At 44.7% G+C, this 17,482-nt stretch overlaps 1 protein-coding gene across 1 annotated transcript in view; it reads left to right on the top strand.

Annotated features, from left to right (window-relative positions):
• The window catches only part of USP13 (ubiquitin specific peptidase 13), a 118,166-nt gene that overhangs the window by 42,943 nt on the left and 57,741 nt on the right, over positions 1-17,482 (top strand). The window contains exons 5-8 of the mRNA XM_029214573.1: positions 2,352-2,494; positions 4,225-4,409; positions 14,272-14,366; positions 15,855-16,042. Of these exons, the coding sequence (XP_029070406.1) occupies positions 2,352-2,494; positions 4,225-4,409; positions 14,272-14,366; positions 15,855-16,042 (611 nt within the window). The remainder of the gene's footprint in view (positions 1-2,351; positions 2,495-4,224; positions 4,410-14,271; positions 14,367-15,854; positions 16,043-17,482) is intronic.

Raw genomic sequence — 17,482 nt, 5'->3', positions numbered from 1 at the left:
AAGATTAGGATGTGTAGCCAGAAGGCAGCATGGCCCAAACCCATAAAATCAGGAAGGGGCTCATGGTGAACTCAGCCTTGTTTTCTAGGGGCATTACTGGAAGGGCATGGGAGATGAATTTTGATAATTGAAAGGAAAGGCTACTTACATAACATTTCTTGTGGGAGATGAATGGGAATATTTTTAAAAAGGTTTAGAGAAGGGTAAGATAGGGGAAGGGGGAATTAAGAGGTACAAACTACTAGGTATAAAATAAATAAAATACAAGGATATAATGTACAGCACAGAGAATATAACCAATATTTTATAATAACTCTAAATGGAGTATAAGCTATAAAAATATCAGATTTCTGTGTTGTATACCTGAAACTAATATAACTTTGTAAATCAAGTAAAAAACTTCTATCAAATAAACACCTCCCCCCCCCAAAAAAAAGAGGTTTAAATATATTTATGAATGCCTGATTGCCTGATCTGTAATGGAGTATAAGCTTTTTGAGGGCAGGGACCTTTTCCTTTTCCTGACTGTGGGTAGCCCAGTGTAGTCAATTGGTAGTGTTTAGTATAACCTTGGAGAGTTTTAAGCTGGAGGAGGATGGGATCTAATGTTCACAGCAGATCACTGGCTACCAGGCAGAGAAGAGGAAGCAGAGTGGGAGAAAGGAGATGGTAAGGAGGCTGCTGTGTGGCCATTCAGGTGAGCTGGGACGATGGCTGAACAAGGATGGGTATGGCCGAAATCAAGAAGAAGTAGACTGCAAATAGATTTTGGATGTAGGACCGATAGGAATTGCTCAGGGCCTGGGTGGGGGTGGGAGTGGGATGGCAGCTGAGGGAACTTCCTCCATTGTCTCTATTTTTCTTTTTTCCTTGTAGCTTATTTTATTTTATTGGAGTATAGTTGCTTTACAATATTCTGTTAGTTTCTGCTGTACAGCAAAGTGAATCAGTTATACGTATATATATATCCACTCTTTTTTAGATTTCCTTCCCATTTAGGTCACCACAGAGCATGTCTCTTAATCCATTCTGGGGTCCGTTGTCAGTGCTACCCAGAGGAAAATATTCTGTATGAAGTTCAGCTAACTGTACAGGATGCTAGTGATGTAGAATACAGATTTTTGTTAAAAATTGTTTTTCAGACAATTCAATGGCTTTTATTATATTCAGAGTTGGGCATCCGTCACAACTATCTCATTTCTCTCTAGTCTCTGGCAATCACTAATGTACTTTGTGTCTCTGTGGATTTGCCTATTCTGGACATTCCATACAAAAGTGGTTCTTTGTGTGTGGCTTTGTTTTTACTTAGCATATATTTTCAAGATCCATCCATGTTGTAGCATGTATCACTACTTCATTCCTTTTTATTGCTGAATAACATTTCATTGTATCAAAATACAATACTTTATCCATTTATCATTAATGGGCATTTGGGTCATTTCTACTTTTGGCTGTTATAAATAATGCTTCTATGAAAATTGATGTATAAGTTTTTGCGTGGATATGTATTTCTGTTTATCTTGGGTGTATACCTAGGATTGGGATTGCTGGGTCATATGGTAACTCTGTTTCACCATTTGAGGACCTGCCAAATTATTTTCCAAAGTGGCTGCACCATTTTACATTCTCATCAGAATATGTTTTTAAAGAGAGAAATAGCTTATAGCATTAAGCAAGTAGCGAATGTGGCGAGAGGCATATATCCAGAATCAGTGGGGTTTGGGAGAAAGCAGAGAGTCCGCCTTCCCCCGTAGTCAGTTGGTGCCAAGCCAGACATCACAGATTTGCTCATGATGTGGGCTGATCTGACACAGAGATATCCAGGCATGTCCCCATCCAGTGTCACATTTGCACTAGATTAAGAAATGGAGCCATGCCGCTTGCATTTCATTCAGGTGCCCTTGACCACATATCATTGTGTGATGAGTTGAGGATACTGGTTGTCTGGGTGTATATTTGTTAAGAGTAAAACACACCACTTGGGTAAATCCTAGGCATACCTGTTGCTAATTTCACCCTTGTAAATTGTTCACCTTATACTTTTCACTCCACTTGCTAAGAGGTAGCAATTGTTAAATCTGACTCTTATGCTTGGGTTTACAAACTGGATTTGGTTCTTTGCTATCTTGTGTTATTGTTACTATTGCAAACTCCAGGCCAGGATAAAACCTAGCTGGACCCAGGGAGAATGTGCTGGAGTCAGGAAACTAGCATCTTGCTCTTGTGGTAACTGAGCTATTTGAATTTTCTTGAATTAAGCTGTATTTATTAATAAACTTTAAAATTCATTTTATAGAAGTTGCTGTTCTCTCAAGCTGTTTTAATATATCACATCTGTATTTGTCTTACAGGTAACAATTGCTTGTGATGCAGTTCTCAGCTCAAAATCTCCATACAGAAAGCAGGACCCAGATACGTGGGAAAATGAGTTACCAGTGTCCAAATATGCAAATAACCTCACCCAGTTAGACAACGGAGTCAGAATTCCTCCAAGGTGAGGGTCAGACAGCAAAGTGGAACTTTCCCCCCCAAAACGGGCCAAAGGAATATTTATATTTCTACCTCTTCACTGAATTAGCAATTACATATTTTCTTATCAGATGCGTTTTATTAAAAATAAGCTTGGAAAAAAAAAAATAAGCTTGGGACTTCCCTGGTGACACAGTGGTTAAGAATCTGCCTGCCAACGCAGGGGTCACAGGTTTGAGCCCTGGTCCGGGAAGATCCCACATGCCGCGGAGCAACTAAGCTCGTGCGCCACAGCTACGGAGTGTGTGCTCTAGAGCCCTCGAGCCACAAATACTGAAGCCCGCGTGCCTGGAGCCCGGGCTCCGCAACAAGAGAAGCCACCGCGATGAGAAGCCCACGCACCGCAACGAAGAGTAGCCCCTGCTTGCTGCAACCAGAGGAAGCCTGCACACAGCAATGAAGACCTAACACAGCCAAAATTAATTAATTATTTTAAAAATTAATTAATTAAAAAAAAGCTCAAAACTTCTCTCTAGAATTATCTCTACCTTTGTAGTAGATGCTGACCATGGCCAGCCCCTGCCCTGGAGCCCATCCCCACCCTAAGGTCTCCGGTTGTGAGCACCTGCAGCTCCTCGCTTGAGGGCTTTCTCTGCCTGCCCGAGCCAGGTAGCCCAGTGCACTGGACAGTCAGAAACGCTGCAGAGCTGTGCTCCCTCCTGGAACAGCCTTCAGCCAGTGACTGTGGAGTGGAGGGATGAACACCCTAGATCCCTATGCTCAGGTGGGGTAACTGTCTCCTGGAGTTCCCCAGCTGGACTGAGCCCCAGTGGCCCATGGGGTCATCTGCTTGTTCACAGGCCCTGCACTGGCTTCCTGCCCTTTCAGTCTCTCTTCCCTCACTCCCCTAGGGTGCTTCCTGGGATCGCCTCCCAAATGAGCTGTTTGCATTCAAATCTTTGTCTCAGAGTCTGCTTCTGGGGCACCCAACTTACAAAGACGGACAATAGTCTTTGGTTGTCACATTTTGGCTGGAATGCTCTTTAGGCTCCTTTTGCGCCTCCTGTAATCAGATGGCAGTGTGTTTCCAGAGGCAGGTGCTGGAGGGAAAGAGCAGGTAGATTAGGAATGTGTCCCTTCTGGTTGAACCCTGACTGTACTGCATTCCTGTTCTGTGTGGTCTTAGGGAAGGCATGGTTCCTCGGGGCTTTTTCTCCCTTTGATAGTGGGGATGATAATAATGCTGAAGAGTGTATATTAGAATTAAATGATAATACTTCTGTAAAGCCCCTGGCACATACCTGACATTCGACCTTCAGTTAAGTTGTTTTCCTTTCTACTTAATTTAGATTGTCAGTGTAGTAGAGTTTTGTTTAAACCAGTCTTACTGCTTGTGGCTAATGCTTTGGAACTTCAGATGTTTATACACATGGGATCTTTAATGTTTTAAGCTTACTCGGGCTCCACAGTCTCTCATGTAAGGAATTTTAAGGAAATGACCTTTCCTCCTACCCTCAGGTTCTGTGTCTTTTCTAAAGTAAAAGAAACATCTCGAAGGAGCTGGCCCCCATTGGGGAGGCAGGCAGGTTACTGAGTGGCCCTGCTGCTCTGGAATGGATCTCTGTTAGTCCGCTGACGGTCTCCTGTGACTGCCCCAACTGCCCCCAGCTTGAGACACTCCATTTTCTTAGATGTTAATTTTCTAATCACACCTTGTACTCTGGCTGTGCTAACTGCTGTCTGATGATTTCACAGTGGTTGGAAGTGTGCCAGGTGTGACCTGCGAGAAAACCTCTGGTTGAACCTGACCGACGGCTCTGTGCTGTGTGGGAAATGGTTCTTTGACAGCTCCGGGGGCAACGGGCATGCGCTGGAGCATTACAGAGACCTGGGCTACCCTCTAGCTGTGAAACTGGGAACCATCACTCCTGATGGGGCAGGTGAGTGTGCTTTTACCAACTTGGGAACTTACAGTGGCTCCCTCTTAGATTTAACCAGTGCCTTAATCTCTGGGGTTGGAGAGCATAAGCTCTGGACTCAGCCCAGGTTCGAATCCTCATTCTGCCTCTTGTTAGCTGTGAGATCTTGGGTGAGTTTTCAGATCCTTCTAAGCCTCAGGTTCCTCATCTTGAGGATAATCACAGTACCTCCCTTATAGGTTTGTTAAGATGCATAAGCATTTAGCCCAGTGCACACCGTAAGGTCATGATAAAAGTTTGCTGCTTTTGTTAGTATTTCTCTGAATATCTCTTGGCTAAGAGGACAGAAGCAGGAACCCGGACTTGTGAAGTGAATGTGCATAATCAAACCCACCATTAGAATAGTAGGGGGAAGGCCTAGAATTCATTATGGGGATTAGTATCATTTTAGGTACAAATGGATTCATTATGGAGAAGATGGGTTTTAAAGATACTGTGTGTTCAGAACCCCTGACATCAGCAGGCAGTGACGGTGTCCAGTGCAGCAAAGGGTTAGAAGTGGTTCCTGCTTGTACTGTCAGCTTCAGAACTGGTCTTCTTCGTGCTCTCACACTGTATGTTAGCTTTTGGCTATGTTTGTACAGTTAATTCCTTCTATCATTTGGTGAGGGAAAAGAGAAGTTACATCAGGGTTAATAACGAGAAACTTAAATACTGAGCAGTGGCCATAAGAACCCATCATCTCAGCATCACTGAAAACACTTATGAAGCACAGACCTGCACTCACACCCAGGTCAGTTTCTCCATCTGTCCAGGTTTTAATCTTTATTTCTTCTTTGCTTTAAGGTAAGATGATTTTTTTAGGAAAAATATAAAGACATTTGGCTTTTCTTCTCTGCTATCTTTCTCTGACTGAATTAGCCAGCCTCAAAGTTAATTAGTGAGGATGATGTTTTCACTGAATGTGGTACACTCTTTGTCAGCCATGCCCTCTCCATCAAACTGGTTTCATTTATCTGTTTTATAATTGAGGGCTGGCAGTTACGTCATGTTTAGATTCTTTTGATTCACCTTTTGGGTAAACTTCCAAAGTTTAGTGGACTTCTTTTAACTCATTAGAGAAAAGTAGCTGCAAGAGTCTCAGGTGCTGGTGCCAGACATTTTCCCCTCAAATAAATAAACCGCTACACAAGCCAGGTTGAATCCTAAGCCTTCCAGGATCTGAAGAGGAAATTCAGGACATGCAGTTGGATTCAGGGTTACAGCAAAGTGCTTACAGGTCATTGCTCTGTTGAAGAACTGCTGTATATGGTAACCATCATTGCTCTTGTAGGGCCTATAGAGAGAAAGAAGAGTTCGTAATGTAGGCATTCTATTGGGTACAATTGCAAGGGGAGGATAATTCAGATGTTTCTACTTTTAGTGCTATCTTATGCAGAGCCTTTTTTTTTTTTTTTTTTTGTGGTACATGGGCCTCTCACTGTTGAGGCCTCTCCCGTTGCGGAGCACAGACTCCGGACGTGCAGGCTCAGCGGCCATGGCTCACGGGCCCAGCCACTCCGCGCAGCATATGGGATCCTCCCGGACCAGGGCACAAACCTGTGTCCCCTGCATCGGCAGGCGGACTCTCAACCCCTGCGCCACCAGGGAAACCCCCTTTTTAAAAATTGGAGTACAGTTGATTTACATACAGTGTTGTGTTACTTTCAGGTATACAGCAAAATGATTCAGTTATACATATGTATATTCTTTTTCGGATCCTTTTCTATTATAGGTTATTACAAGATATTGAATATAGTTCCCTGTGCTATATAGTAGGTCCTTGTTGTTTATTTTATATATAGTAGTGTGTATCTGTTAATCCCAAACTTCTAAATTATCCCCCTTCCTATTTTCCCTTTGGTAACCATAAGTTTGTTTTCTGTGTCTGAGTCTGTTTCTGTTTTGTAAATAAGTTCATTTGTATCATCTTTTTAGATTCCTCCTATAAGTGGTGTCATATGATATTTGTCTTTCTCTGTCTGACTTACTTCACATAGTATGATAATCTCTAGGTCCATCCATGTTACTGCAAATGGCAATATTTTATTCTTTTTCATGGCTGAGTAATATTATGTAGTGTTTTGATAAGACCAGTTATTAGAAGTCCAGCTCTCAGAACATCCTGTTCAAGACAACAATTATTTGTATATGGGGATTTGTTCTAAAATTTTGCTTGAGCTCTGTCTTTTTCATCTTTAAGTTCCAAACAAAATCTTATGCATGTAGGCATGGATACTTTGATTAAATCAACCAGCTGGTCTATAAGTACTTAAATAATTATATTCTATTTAAATGTATGCTAGTAGTAAAGGCAAGGATTAATTCTATTCTCTATGCATATTTTTTTAAAAAATATTTATTTATTTATTTATTTCTGGCTGTGTCGGGTCTTAGTTTGGCATGCGGGATCTTTCATCGTGGTGTGTGGGCTTCTCTCTAGTTGTGGCGCATGGGCTCAGTAGTTCTGGTGCATGGGCTCAGTAGTTGTGGCTCGTGGGCTCAGTAGCTGTGGTGCGCAAATTACTCTTCATGTAATTGAGAGTATTTGAATAAATACTCTTTTTTCAACCATAGAAAGCATAAAACATTGTCAAAAGCAATGTAGAACGTGCACCTGTGATGAGGGTTCTTAAACTCGCTTAGCTGAGGCAATGTTCACTTTTTTTTTAATGACTATTTTTTTAAAAATTATTATTTTTTATTTATTTTTTTGGCTGTGTTGGGTCTTTGTTGCTGTGCGTGGGCTTTCTCTAGTTGTGGCGAGTGGGAGCTACTCTTCGTTGTGATATGCGGCTTCTTATTGTGGTGGCTTCTTTTGTTGTGGAGCATGGGCTCTAGGCGTGCGGGCTTCAGTAGTTGCAGTGCATGGGTTCAGTAGTTGTGGCTCATGGGCTTAGTTGCTACGCGGCATGTGGGATCTTCCCGGACCAGGGCTCGAACCCGTGTCCCCTGCATTGGCAGGTGGATTCTTAACCACTGCTCCACCAGGGAAGCCCATGTTCACTTTTTGACAATAGATCAGGATTTGATTCTGGCTTATCTTGTGCAGAGTTGGTTTTAACGCAAATAATTATTTTCAGTCTAATTATCATTACATATTAGTTTATGGGATGCATCAATTCTATTTTTCTTTTAAATCTGTTTAATAGATTGCTAGTTATAGCTTATTGTTTATTTAAAAAGCCAAATAAGTTAATGAAAACATGTGTAAAGTTTCCATAAGTGTCTGATGATGGGCCTTGTGGATGTTGAGGCCCAGGAGGGTAGGGTGCCCTCTGTCTGGGGGTGGGGTGGCCCTCTCCTGATGACGGTACCACTGGTGAGGGTCCATTTTCCATACTTGCTAGGCTCACTGAGGCTAATTCAACTCACAAGAGACTAAGTGTTAAAGTCGGGGTGTTTAGTTTTTAGTTTCTAGTGAGAACCACAACCACCTGTAAGTGGGATGTTTATGTCAACTCGACCAGTATGTTCCCTCCCTGTGGGAAGCTGAATTATATTTAGAATATTGGTTAGTGAACATGGAATCCAAACAGGTTGTGAACTCAGATGTTTAATGGTCGTGTGATCCAGTCGTCCTGGTTTCCTTCTCTCCAGTAAGGACATACCTGCTCAGTGAGAAACTCCTACTCATCTTGAGGTCTCAGCCTAGAATTAGTTCTTCCAGGAAGCCTTGATCCCTCCAGGCTAGGCCATTGTGGTGGCTGGGTAATAAAAGTGGGCCCCATATCGAATTCCACTCTGGGTTCCATGGGTACAGCCGCAAACAAAATAAGAAACAGGTCACCATACAGGCAAACAAAAAGCTTTCCTCTGTGGGAGGAGACATTTGTTTGGCAGAGCAAGGTTGAGGTTCTTGGTGGGAAAGGAATGAAGAGGGTTGGAGGCAAGAGAAGGTGTGTTTTTCTTTCATCATAGAAATTAGTTTACCTGAGAAGAATCCTCAAAGCCTTGGTGATTACAGGAGAGTCTTCCTGTAATGCCCATGGCAGCAGTGAAATTGCCTATCCCACTGGCCCCTGCACCAGCTCAGCAGCATCTGAAGGTGATTTTTTTTTTTTTTCTGTTTTCCATCCTTTATTGAAAGGTCCCACATCCTCAGGGACCCCAGGCAAACCAGACGCCAGACAGGTCCCCCAAATATAGCAGGAGGCCTGAAAGGGGAGAGGAATGACTTATGATCCCACCACACCTCCCTGGAAACAGAAACCCACCACAGACGGACAGACAGACAGGGCCAGGACAGGGGAGACCTTACCTCCCTCTAGGTTCTCTGCCCTTTGCCCCCACTTGAAAAGAAAGTCAAACACCGACTATGCGGCACCCCAGCCCCCCACCCACCCTAGCAGCGTTTGTGCCCCCCCCGCCGGCCCCCCTCGCAAGGGGCAGCGCTGAGGCAGCTTCCCGTCGCTCTCCTTCACTTTGGTTTGCTCCTGGCAGCTCCGTGCCCTCTTCCTTCCTCCCTCAGCCTCCGGCCCAGTTACCCCTACATCTTCTATCACCTACTCGGACCTTCTCTCTGGTCTCTAGGGCCTCCTGCCCCAGGGCTTCTGGGGAAGCAGCATCTCCTCCCAGCGAGGGGCTCCGCCAGGCCCTCTCTGCCCAAGATGCGGGGCTCACACGGCCGCCCCAGTCTCCTTGAGGTCAGGGGCTGAGCGCTGCCGTCTCATCCGCGGGGGCGTAGTGTATGGGGGGTAGCGGGGCCCTGGGGGCCTCTGGGCTGGGTATGATTGGGGCTGCTGGGGTTAATGTGCTTTCTGGGCTGGAAGTTCTGCGGTTCGGGCTGTGCAGAACCCCCTCCCCGGGATCGGCCCCCTCTGTCCAGGGAATTCCTGCGGGGACGGTGGGACCTGCGGGGACTTGGGGGCCTGCGGGCAGGGGTGGCCGGAGAGGGGGTGAGCTCCTCGGGGGTCGGGGGTGGCGCTGGGGACTCCCCGGCCCCCGCCCCCGGCCAGGACTCGCGGTGCTGGGGGTTGCTCTTGAAGGGGAAGTGCAGCGTGCAGTCACGAGGGGGCACGAAGCGGGTGGGGGGGTCTGCGCAGCCCCCCGCCCCGGCCCCCGGAGCCTGCAGTCCCTGCAGCCGCAGCTGCTCCTGCTTGAGCCAGTGAAGGCGCCCCCGACGGAAGGCGGGGTCCTCCTCCATCAGCCTCGACACCCGCTCCCAGCTCGACAGGGGCGGTGAGGAGGCCGCACGGGAGGTGCTCGGTCACTGGGGGCTTCCTGCTCCGCTGCCTCAGACCCTTGGGGCTGGGCTCACATGGCCTCACCGGCTTCTTCATTCTCATCCTCGTGATCCTGGGTCAGGGGGATGACCCTCTCCATGCGAAGCATGCGGTCCCTCAGGGCCTGCAGCTCGCGGTCCGTGCTGCTGTTCTGCAGCTTCACCTCCTGCAGGATCCCCGCCAGCTTGTCGATGTGAGCCCGGAGGTCCTCCGCCTCTGCGCCACGGGCTCCCTCCTCACTGCCGCCTGAAGGTGATTTTTCTTCTTTGATCATCTTCACCCCTGACCTGGGTATCAGCTCAAGGATTTGGATCAAGGCATTGACTACTTCATTTTAGTTTTGACCTGGTTTGTGCCCCTCTGTGTGCCTCTGTGCTGCTCCACTGTGGCACTTTTCATGAGATCCTGTTGCTGCGTCTAATGGTGGTCACCTGGGACGGCAGAGCCTGAGCGCCACGTTTGTTGTTTACTATTCTGTCTCATCTAGCATAGCCCCTCACACATAGTAGGTGCTCAGTAAATATTTGTGTTGTAAACAGATGGAGGAAGACAGACACACGGATAAAGTTTTCTCCTCTGATTTACCTTTTTTTCTTTTTCTTCTTTTTTTCAATTTTATGGACATCTTTTTCCTCTTAATTGTTTTCCTTTCCTGACCACAGTCTAGGCTCTGTCTGGCCTGGGAGTTATACTGTCTAAGGTGATGGTATATACCTCTGCCCTCATTCATTTTGTGTTTGGGTTTCTAGATTAATTGCTGGAGCATTCTGTTGTTTTTGTTCTTTTCCTGTCTGCGGCAGATGCTCTATAGGCATGCAAATATAAACTCATGGTGGAGAGATGCAGTTTGGGTGAATGGGTCATACATACTGTGGAGAGATCCTTTCCTCTCTGGCTTGTGACTTGGTGTTTGACCAAGAGTTCTGGGTTTGTTTGTTTTCCCATTTGAGCTGTGATGATAGAGCAGTGAAGCCAGCTTCTCTGGTTTCTTTAGTCTTTCTAAACACCAGATCTTGTTGAGGTACACCTCTACCTCTCTCTCCTTCTGCTTTCCTTTGTGGGTATCTGAGGGCAGAATTTGGACTTCTGCCATTTTCTGGGGCTTAGGAAAGAGAGCCCAAAGTCACATGAGTAAACCATAGCCAAGAAGACATCTGTTGAGGTCCTTTATACTAAACCAGCATTCTTATAAGACTATTTGAAATAATAAAGGTTAAACTTGTGAGGACAGGGACCCTGCTTGTCTTATTTAATATTAAATCCTCAGTATCTGTATATATTTGGTGTTCAGTAAATATTTGTTGAATACAATGAATGAATCAATAAATGAATGAATGAGTGAGTGAATCCCTGTGGGTGAACAAGGATGACCAGTGGTACACTAGTCCTAATAGTATACCACCATATAGAAACATTTTAATCTTTGGCAGTTACTTATAAAACATTCTTTTCAATCAAAATGTAATAAATTTGGGAAAAAAAGAAAAGCAAAAAACCAAAAAGAAACCTTCCCATTCAGAGAAAAGAAATGATTACCATTTTTATGTAAATTCCTTACAGATTCTCAGTCTTTGTCTCAGTCTTAGTCTCCATCTCTATTCTCTAACCTTTTCCTTAGTTTTGGAACTTAATGCACATACTATTTTCTAACATGCTTATCACATCAATTAGTTATTCATGCTGTAAACCTTTTCTTTTATCTTTTCCCTTCTGTGGGTCTCTCCATGGCTTAATTTGTCATTTAACTTGAAATGAAACAATGACTGGTTTCCTTCTAAAGTAAACATAGTTACTCATGAAACTCTGCTTGGACTATTCCTAGGAGGATCTTTCTGTGAACTTCCTAACTGTGTGTCTTGGCTCCAAGCTTTTAAGTCAGGGAAGGGGTCAGCAGGGTAATACTTGTCAGGCAATGCTTATTTGCTACAGTAGTTTCTGAGCTAAGACTTGACTTTGCTAAGCAGAAGTTGGAAATAAAGTGAATTTCCCAATGAAAAATGTGTAAGGATTTGCAGCTCCTGAGTCTATTTCAAATTTTTTTTCTATGACTACATGTCATTTTTAAATTCTTCATTATTGCCACGTTTAAGGATCACAGTTCATTTTTAGATTTCTTGTGTGTTACTCACTAAACTGTTTTTGTTATTGGGGTAAGAAGTAACTGTTGTGTCTGACCAAATCATGGCATATTTTTGGAGCAGTTAATGACTGGAGATAGGAAATGTTAATTTCTCACTAATTTCTCATTAGGCTGGAGCCTAATGGCTTAAGAACCATAGAGGTCTATGTGATTTTCACTTATTTTGAAATCCTAGACCCATGCCAATGGTGCATTTCTAGCAATCTTATTTTCTCTTGGAGCTCTGATAATTAGAGGCTTAGGGGCTTAGAGGCTTAAAGTCTTAAGTCTTCAAAACTATCTCACTAGTTAATAATAACCAAAGATAAGTGCCTGGGGAGTGTCATTTTCACCTTCCAGCCAATATTTGAGTGGTATTTTGGTGTCATGTGTTATAGATTAAAAATATCGTTGATGTATTTGTTTTAAGTTATTCGTTCAAAGATTTTTTTTTTTGTATTTAAACTTCTTGGAAATTTTTTCTTAATTGGGCTGGGGATTTTGTCTTTTGTTTTTGCTTTTGAGAGCACTGAATTATATTTAAAAAAGGAATATAGATGAAGGCTGCTATTCACAAGTTAAAATGGGCCCCTAAGGGAAGAGGGATAGAAGAGAAAGCTATACAATGTTTAATCTATTAATAATAGAAAGAGTGGCTTTTTTGGGGTGGCAGTGAGTCTCTGTGTATCTGGGTTTGGGTCAGAGGGTCACCATAGTTTTTATATATATTACTTTTTGTTCTACTCCTGGTATTGTTCCAAAGAGCAAGAAACTCCTTGAACAGTCTATCTTTTACTGTCCTAAAGAATAATATCTTTATATCTATTTTCAGATTTTGTTTTTCAAATTTAGAAGTGAAGAAATTGTGGTTTTTGACTCTCCATTCCTGTTAAGGGCCTAGGATGGTGCTTCACTGAGCCTCTTGGTCTCCTGAGAGATCTGAGGAAATAGTCTAGTGCAGAGGAAAAAGGACTGGGCCTCGAGTCAGAATACCTGGGTTCTGGGCCACGTGAGGGGTTTGAGGCAAATGATTTAACTTTTCTAACCCTCGTTTCCTTACATGCAAAATGGGCCTGAAAATGTTTCCCTCTACTGCATTGCACTGCCCTATGACGACAGATAAGGCAGCAGTTTGGATAGCTTTTGAAAACGCTAGGCAGGGCTTCCCCGGTGGCGCAATGGTTGAGAGCCTGCCTGCCAGTGCAGGGGACACGGGTTCAAGCCCTGGTCTGGGCAGATCCCACATGCTGCGGAGCAACTGGGCCCGTGAGCCACAATTACTGAGCCTGTGCGTCTGGAGCCTGTGCTCCACAACAAGAGAGGCCGTGATAGTGAGAGGCCCGCACACCGCGATGAAGAGTGGCCCCCACTTGCCGCAACTAGAGAAAGCCCTCGCACAGAAATGAAGACCCAACACAGCAATCAATCAATAAATAAATATTAAAAAAAAAAAAAAACGCTAGGCAGTGCTTCTCAGACTTTGCTGTGCACCTGGAGATCTTGTTAAAAGGCAGATTCTCATTCAGTTGGTTTGGGGTTGGGCCCGAGATTCTGCATTTCTCACAAGCTCCCAGGTAATGCTGCTGCTTTGAATCATACCGCAAGAAGCCAGGTGCGATCTAAAGTCTTATGTTGTCAGGGGGGATATTGAGGGTCCTGAGGAGAGAACCCTCCCCTGCCACCCCCAAACACACAGCTTCCCAACACCGGTGTGCCGTGAGTGGGTTACGGACGAGGCCAACATGCTGATCCCTCAGGTCCTGGGGCGGATGGAGCCTCCTGAGTTACCCCACTGCGCTAAATGCATCATCATCTTCTTCTGTGTGCTGTAGGGTGGACGCATTTGGGAAGCACAGCAGTCTTCACAGATCCCTCACCAGCTCTGTGGGGTGTGGACACTGAAGAGGGAAGAGGGGATGAGGGGGCAGGCGGAGGTGGAGGGTCATGAGGTGGTAGCTCTGGGACTACCAGAGAGACTATAGAGGGTTCCACAGGCAGAATTTTGTTTTGTCCTGGACCTCACACTGCGGTCCAGCCATTCGGCAGCCCTGAGGGCCTGTGTGTTCTCTGTTCCTCACAGGTTCTCCCTGCATGGGCAGACGGCGTGGCTGTTTCCTCCATCACCCTTCCCTCCTCCCGAACTTATATCTATTGCCACTGGGGTTCGGGTTAGAACAATCCGTGTTAGGCATTTGTATTTGTCTAATTTTAAATTATTTTAACTTTAGACACTGTTCTTTTTTTCTTGTTTCAGAAACCTTTTTAAAATTACTTTATGAAATGTCAAAAGAATTGATATTATGGGTATGTTTACAAAATACCTATTTATTATGCTTATTTTTTATCATCTGTCTTCCCCCCCAGTTGAAACTCACAAGAGATTTTTGTTTTGTTCATTGCTATATCCCAAGCCCAGGGCATAGTAGGAGCTCGGTAAATATGTGTTGATTATTGAATGACTTGATTACAGATCTCAGTGCTTATTCTCTTCACCTTCTAGATGTTTATTCTTTCCAAGAAGAGGAACCTGTTTTGGATCCTCATTTGGCCAAGCACTTAGCGCATTTTGGAATTGATATGCTTCATATGCATGGGGTAAGAAAGGTCTCCTTTTGTCTCTATTCCCACTTTGCGGGGAAACTGTTTGGTTTATTTATATAATTCCTATCACACAAATCTTAATTTTCTAGGTTTTAATGTTTGCATTTACTTCTTTAACTTAATTAGTATTTTGTTTTGGTTATCAGCTTAGATTTTTAATTTTTATTTTATAGTAAAAATGGCACCTCATCCAGTACCATTTTGTTTTAGTTGGAGTTTACTTGCAAAATTCCTGTCTCCTTTGATGGAGAGTTGCGTGAATCACTCTTTGTTCACTAAAGGGAGAAGGTACAGGGAGATGACCTTTAAAATCATCTGTGACCAACATCACTTTAATTGATTACAGGAAGGGAAGCAGAGCTCCTGGGGCAGGGGTGGAAAGAATAAGCCAACAGATTATTGTTGATGGAAACGCTTTGCCTCATTTCATATTGTGTTTTCAGGCTGGTATTGTGACTGTGTAATATTTGTCCCTATGAGGAGCTGGTTAACTGTGCGTGTTTTGCTTTAGCTCATGTCATCTCCCTCTCCTCATGTTCTCCTCTCTAACTCCTCTTTCTCACTCATGTCACTTTTTTTTCGGTACGCGGGCCTCTCACTGTTGTGGCCTCTCCCGTTGCGGAGCACAGGCTCCAGACGCGCAGGCTCAGCGGCCACGGCTCACGGGCCCAGCCGCTCCGCGCCACGTGGGATCCTCCTGGACCGGGCACGAACCCGCGTCCCCCCCATCGCAAGCGGACCCTCAACCACTGCGCCACCAGGGAAGCCCTTTTTTTTTTTTGCGGTACGTGGGCCTCTCACGGTTATGGCCTCTCCTGTTGCGGAGCACAGGCTCCGGACGCGCAGGCTCAGCGGCCATGGCTCATGGGCCCAGCCGCTCCACGGCATGTGGGATCCTCCCGGACCGGGGCACGAATGCATCGGCAGGCGGACTCTCAACCACTGCGCCACCAGGGAAGCCCACTCATGTCACTTTTTAATTTGTTTTCTGTGCTCTTCTTTAAACCTCCCTCCCATGTCGAGCTTCTCCCGAACCCCATGGTTTTATTCCACTTTCTTCTCCAACTGCCTTGCTTTTTGTTTGCTGGGTTGCATTGTATCTGCCCTTGAGATTATTCTACTTGCTTCTTTTTTTTGATTCCTATTTGTCTTCTTTCTCCTCCTATCTCCTTTCCTCCCAGTCTCTGTCTCTTTTATTTTAAAATCTTTTAAATGTGGGTTTTTTTTAAATTGTGGAGAGATACACCTAATGTAAAATTTACTGTTTTAACCATTTTTTAAGTGTACAATTCTGTGGCATTAAGTTCATTTGTCTTGTGTAACCATCACCACGTCAGTCTTTTTTAATGAGGTTGTTTATTTCTCTGTTTAACTGGGGAAGAACGGCAGAAACATCTATTGCTGTTAGAAATAATTGGTGGGGCATGATGTTTGAATGATAATCATTGTTAAAGTTGTATTTCTTCAATGACGTTGCCCCAGACAGAGAACGGCCTCCAGGACAATGATAGCAAGCTGCGGATCAGCGAGTGGGAGGTGATCCAGGAGACGGGGACGAAGCTGAAGCCCATGTACGGCCCCGGATACACGGGTCTCAAGAACCTGGGCAACAGTTGCTATCTCAGTTCTGTGATGCAGGCCATCTTCAGCATCCCGGAATTCCAGAGAGCGTAAGTGTCCCGTGTAGACCAGGGTGCACAGCCTGCCCTGCATCCCCTCCGCGTCCAGTCAGGTAGTGTGTGCTGAGGAAGCCCTTCACCATCTGTGCTGTGACTTCCCGCATGAAGCTGGGTGAGAACACTTGTCAAGTGTTATGGGGATCAGGTGAGATAAGAAGAGCTTTGTAAACTGAAAAACCTCCTACAGGGATTTGTCATATTAATAATGGCTTCCAATTTTAGACCAATACCCTCTATGCCAAGAAAGTAATAATCATTAAGCTTCACAGCAAAACTGCCACATCTCTTCCTATAGATGCGCTAGGAGAGGTTCAGTGATCTGGTTGGTCAGTGGTGAGTGAGTGGAGCTTCTAAGAGGATTTAAGCTTTTCTTTTTTTGCTACTCAAAATGTGGTACATAGATGGTGCTGGTCCTTGGACTGCTGGATGTGGATCCGAAATGAGACAGGTATGGAAATTGAGAGTGAGCATTCAGAAATTGTGGTAGGCCTTTGACGTTGCCGTTTTTTATAAGTGGCATTTCATTTTTTCAGTACAGTTGACCCTTGAACAACATGGGTGTGAACTGCATGGGTCCACTTATATGTGGATTTTTTCAATAAATACGTACTACCGTACTACAGGATCTGTGGTTGGTTGAAACCATGGATAAGGAGGAACTGTGAATCCAAAGGGCTGACTAAAGTTATGCGTGGAATTCCAATTGTGCCGAGGGTTGGTGCCCCTGACTCCCGTGTTGTTCAGGGGTCAACTATAATTTATTTTTATTGTATTTTTAAAGGTATCATCTATATGAGTTGAAATCAACAAACTAGCTGGCCCTTCACCACAAGGAATTGGGAGGCACTGATTTAGGGTGCTTCCCACCTGTACATGTTCAGGCTGCCTGCTTCCTTCCTTGCTTGAGGGGCAGAGGGGCTGTGTCTCTGGCCCTTTTCTTCCTTCGACTGTGCTTAGGACAGGGAGCCACAGAGACTGGTAGCTGCAGCTCATGGGCAGCCACTGCCTCAGTTTAGGAAATAATCTCTAGTGTTTCCCAGAGCAGGTAGGATTCGACCTTGGTTCAAGTATGGAAGAGCACACACATGTGCTAAGACAGAATGACGGGCAGATAGCATGCTAGGGACAGCACAGGGCAATTTTTAACCCACGTGGAGTTGAATGCTAATGATTTTAAAGGTAGTTAATAAAATTATATCAGATGTCCTTTTCCTTCCTCTCTTGGTATTTGAAGTCTTACCTCTTCATACTGTTCCTGGCTTTGGAAATTTATGGTCGGTTTTCCATGTCAGGTTTTAATTTTTTCCATCCAGCCAATAAAGAGCGGGTTCTGCTCTGCTCAGCAGTGTGCTGGGTATGGGGGGTTCAGTGGTAAACAAAAGGACCTGGTGCCCAGCTCCAGTTGGGGAAACAGACATTAAATAAATGTAG

This window comes from Monodon monoceros, unplaced genomic scaffold, assembly GCF_005190385.1.
Source record: "Monodon monoceros isolate NGI ecotype Baffin Bay Population unplaced genomic scaffold, NGI_Narwhal_1 Super_Scaffold_11, whole genome shotgun sequence".
Lineage (NCBI taxonomy): Eukaryota > Metazoa > Chordata > Mammalia > Artiodactyla > Monodontidae > Monodon > Monodon monoceros.
This window is presented reverse-complemented; position numbering and strand designations above follow the sequence as displayed.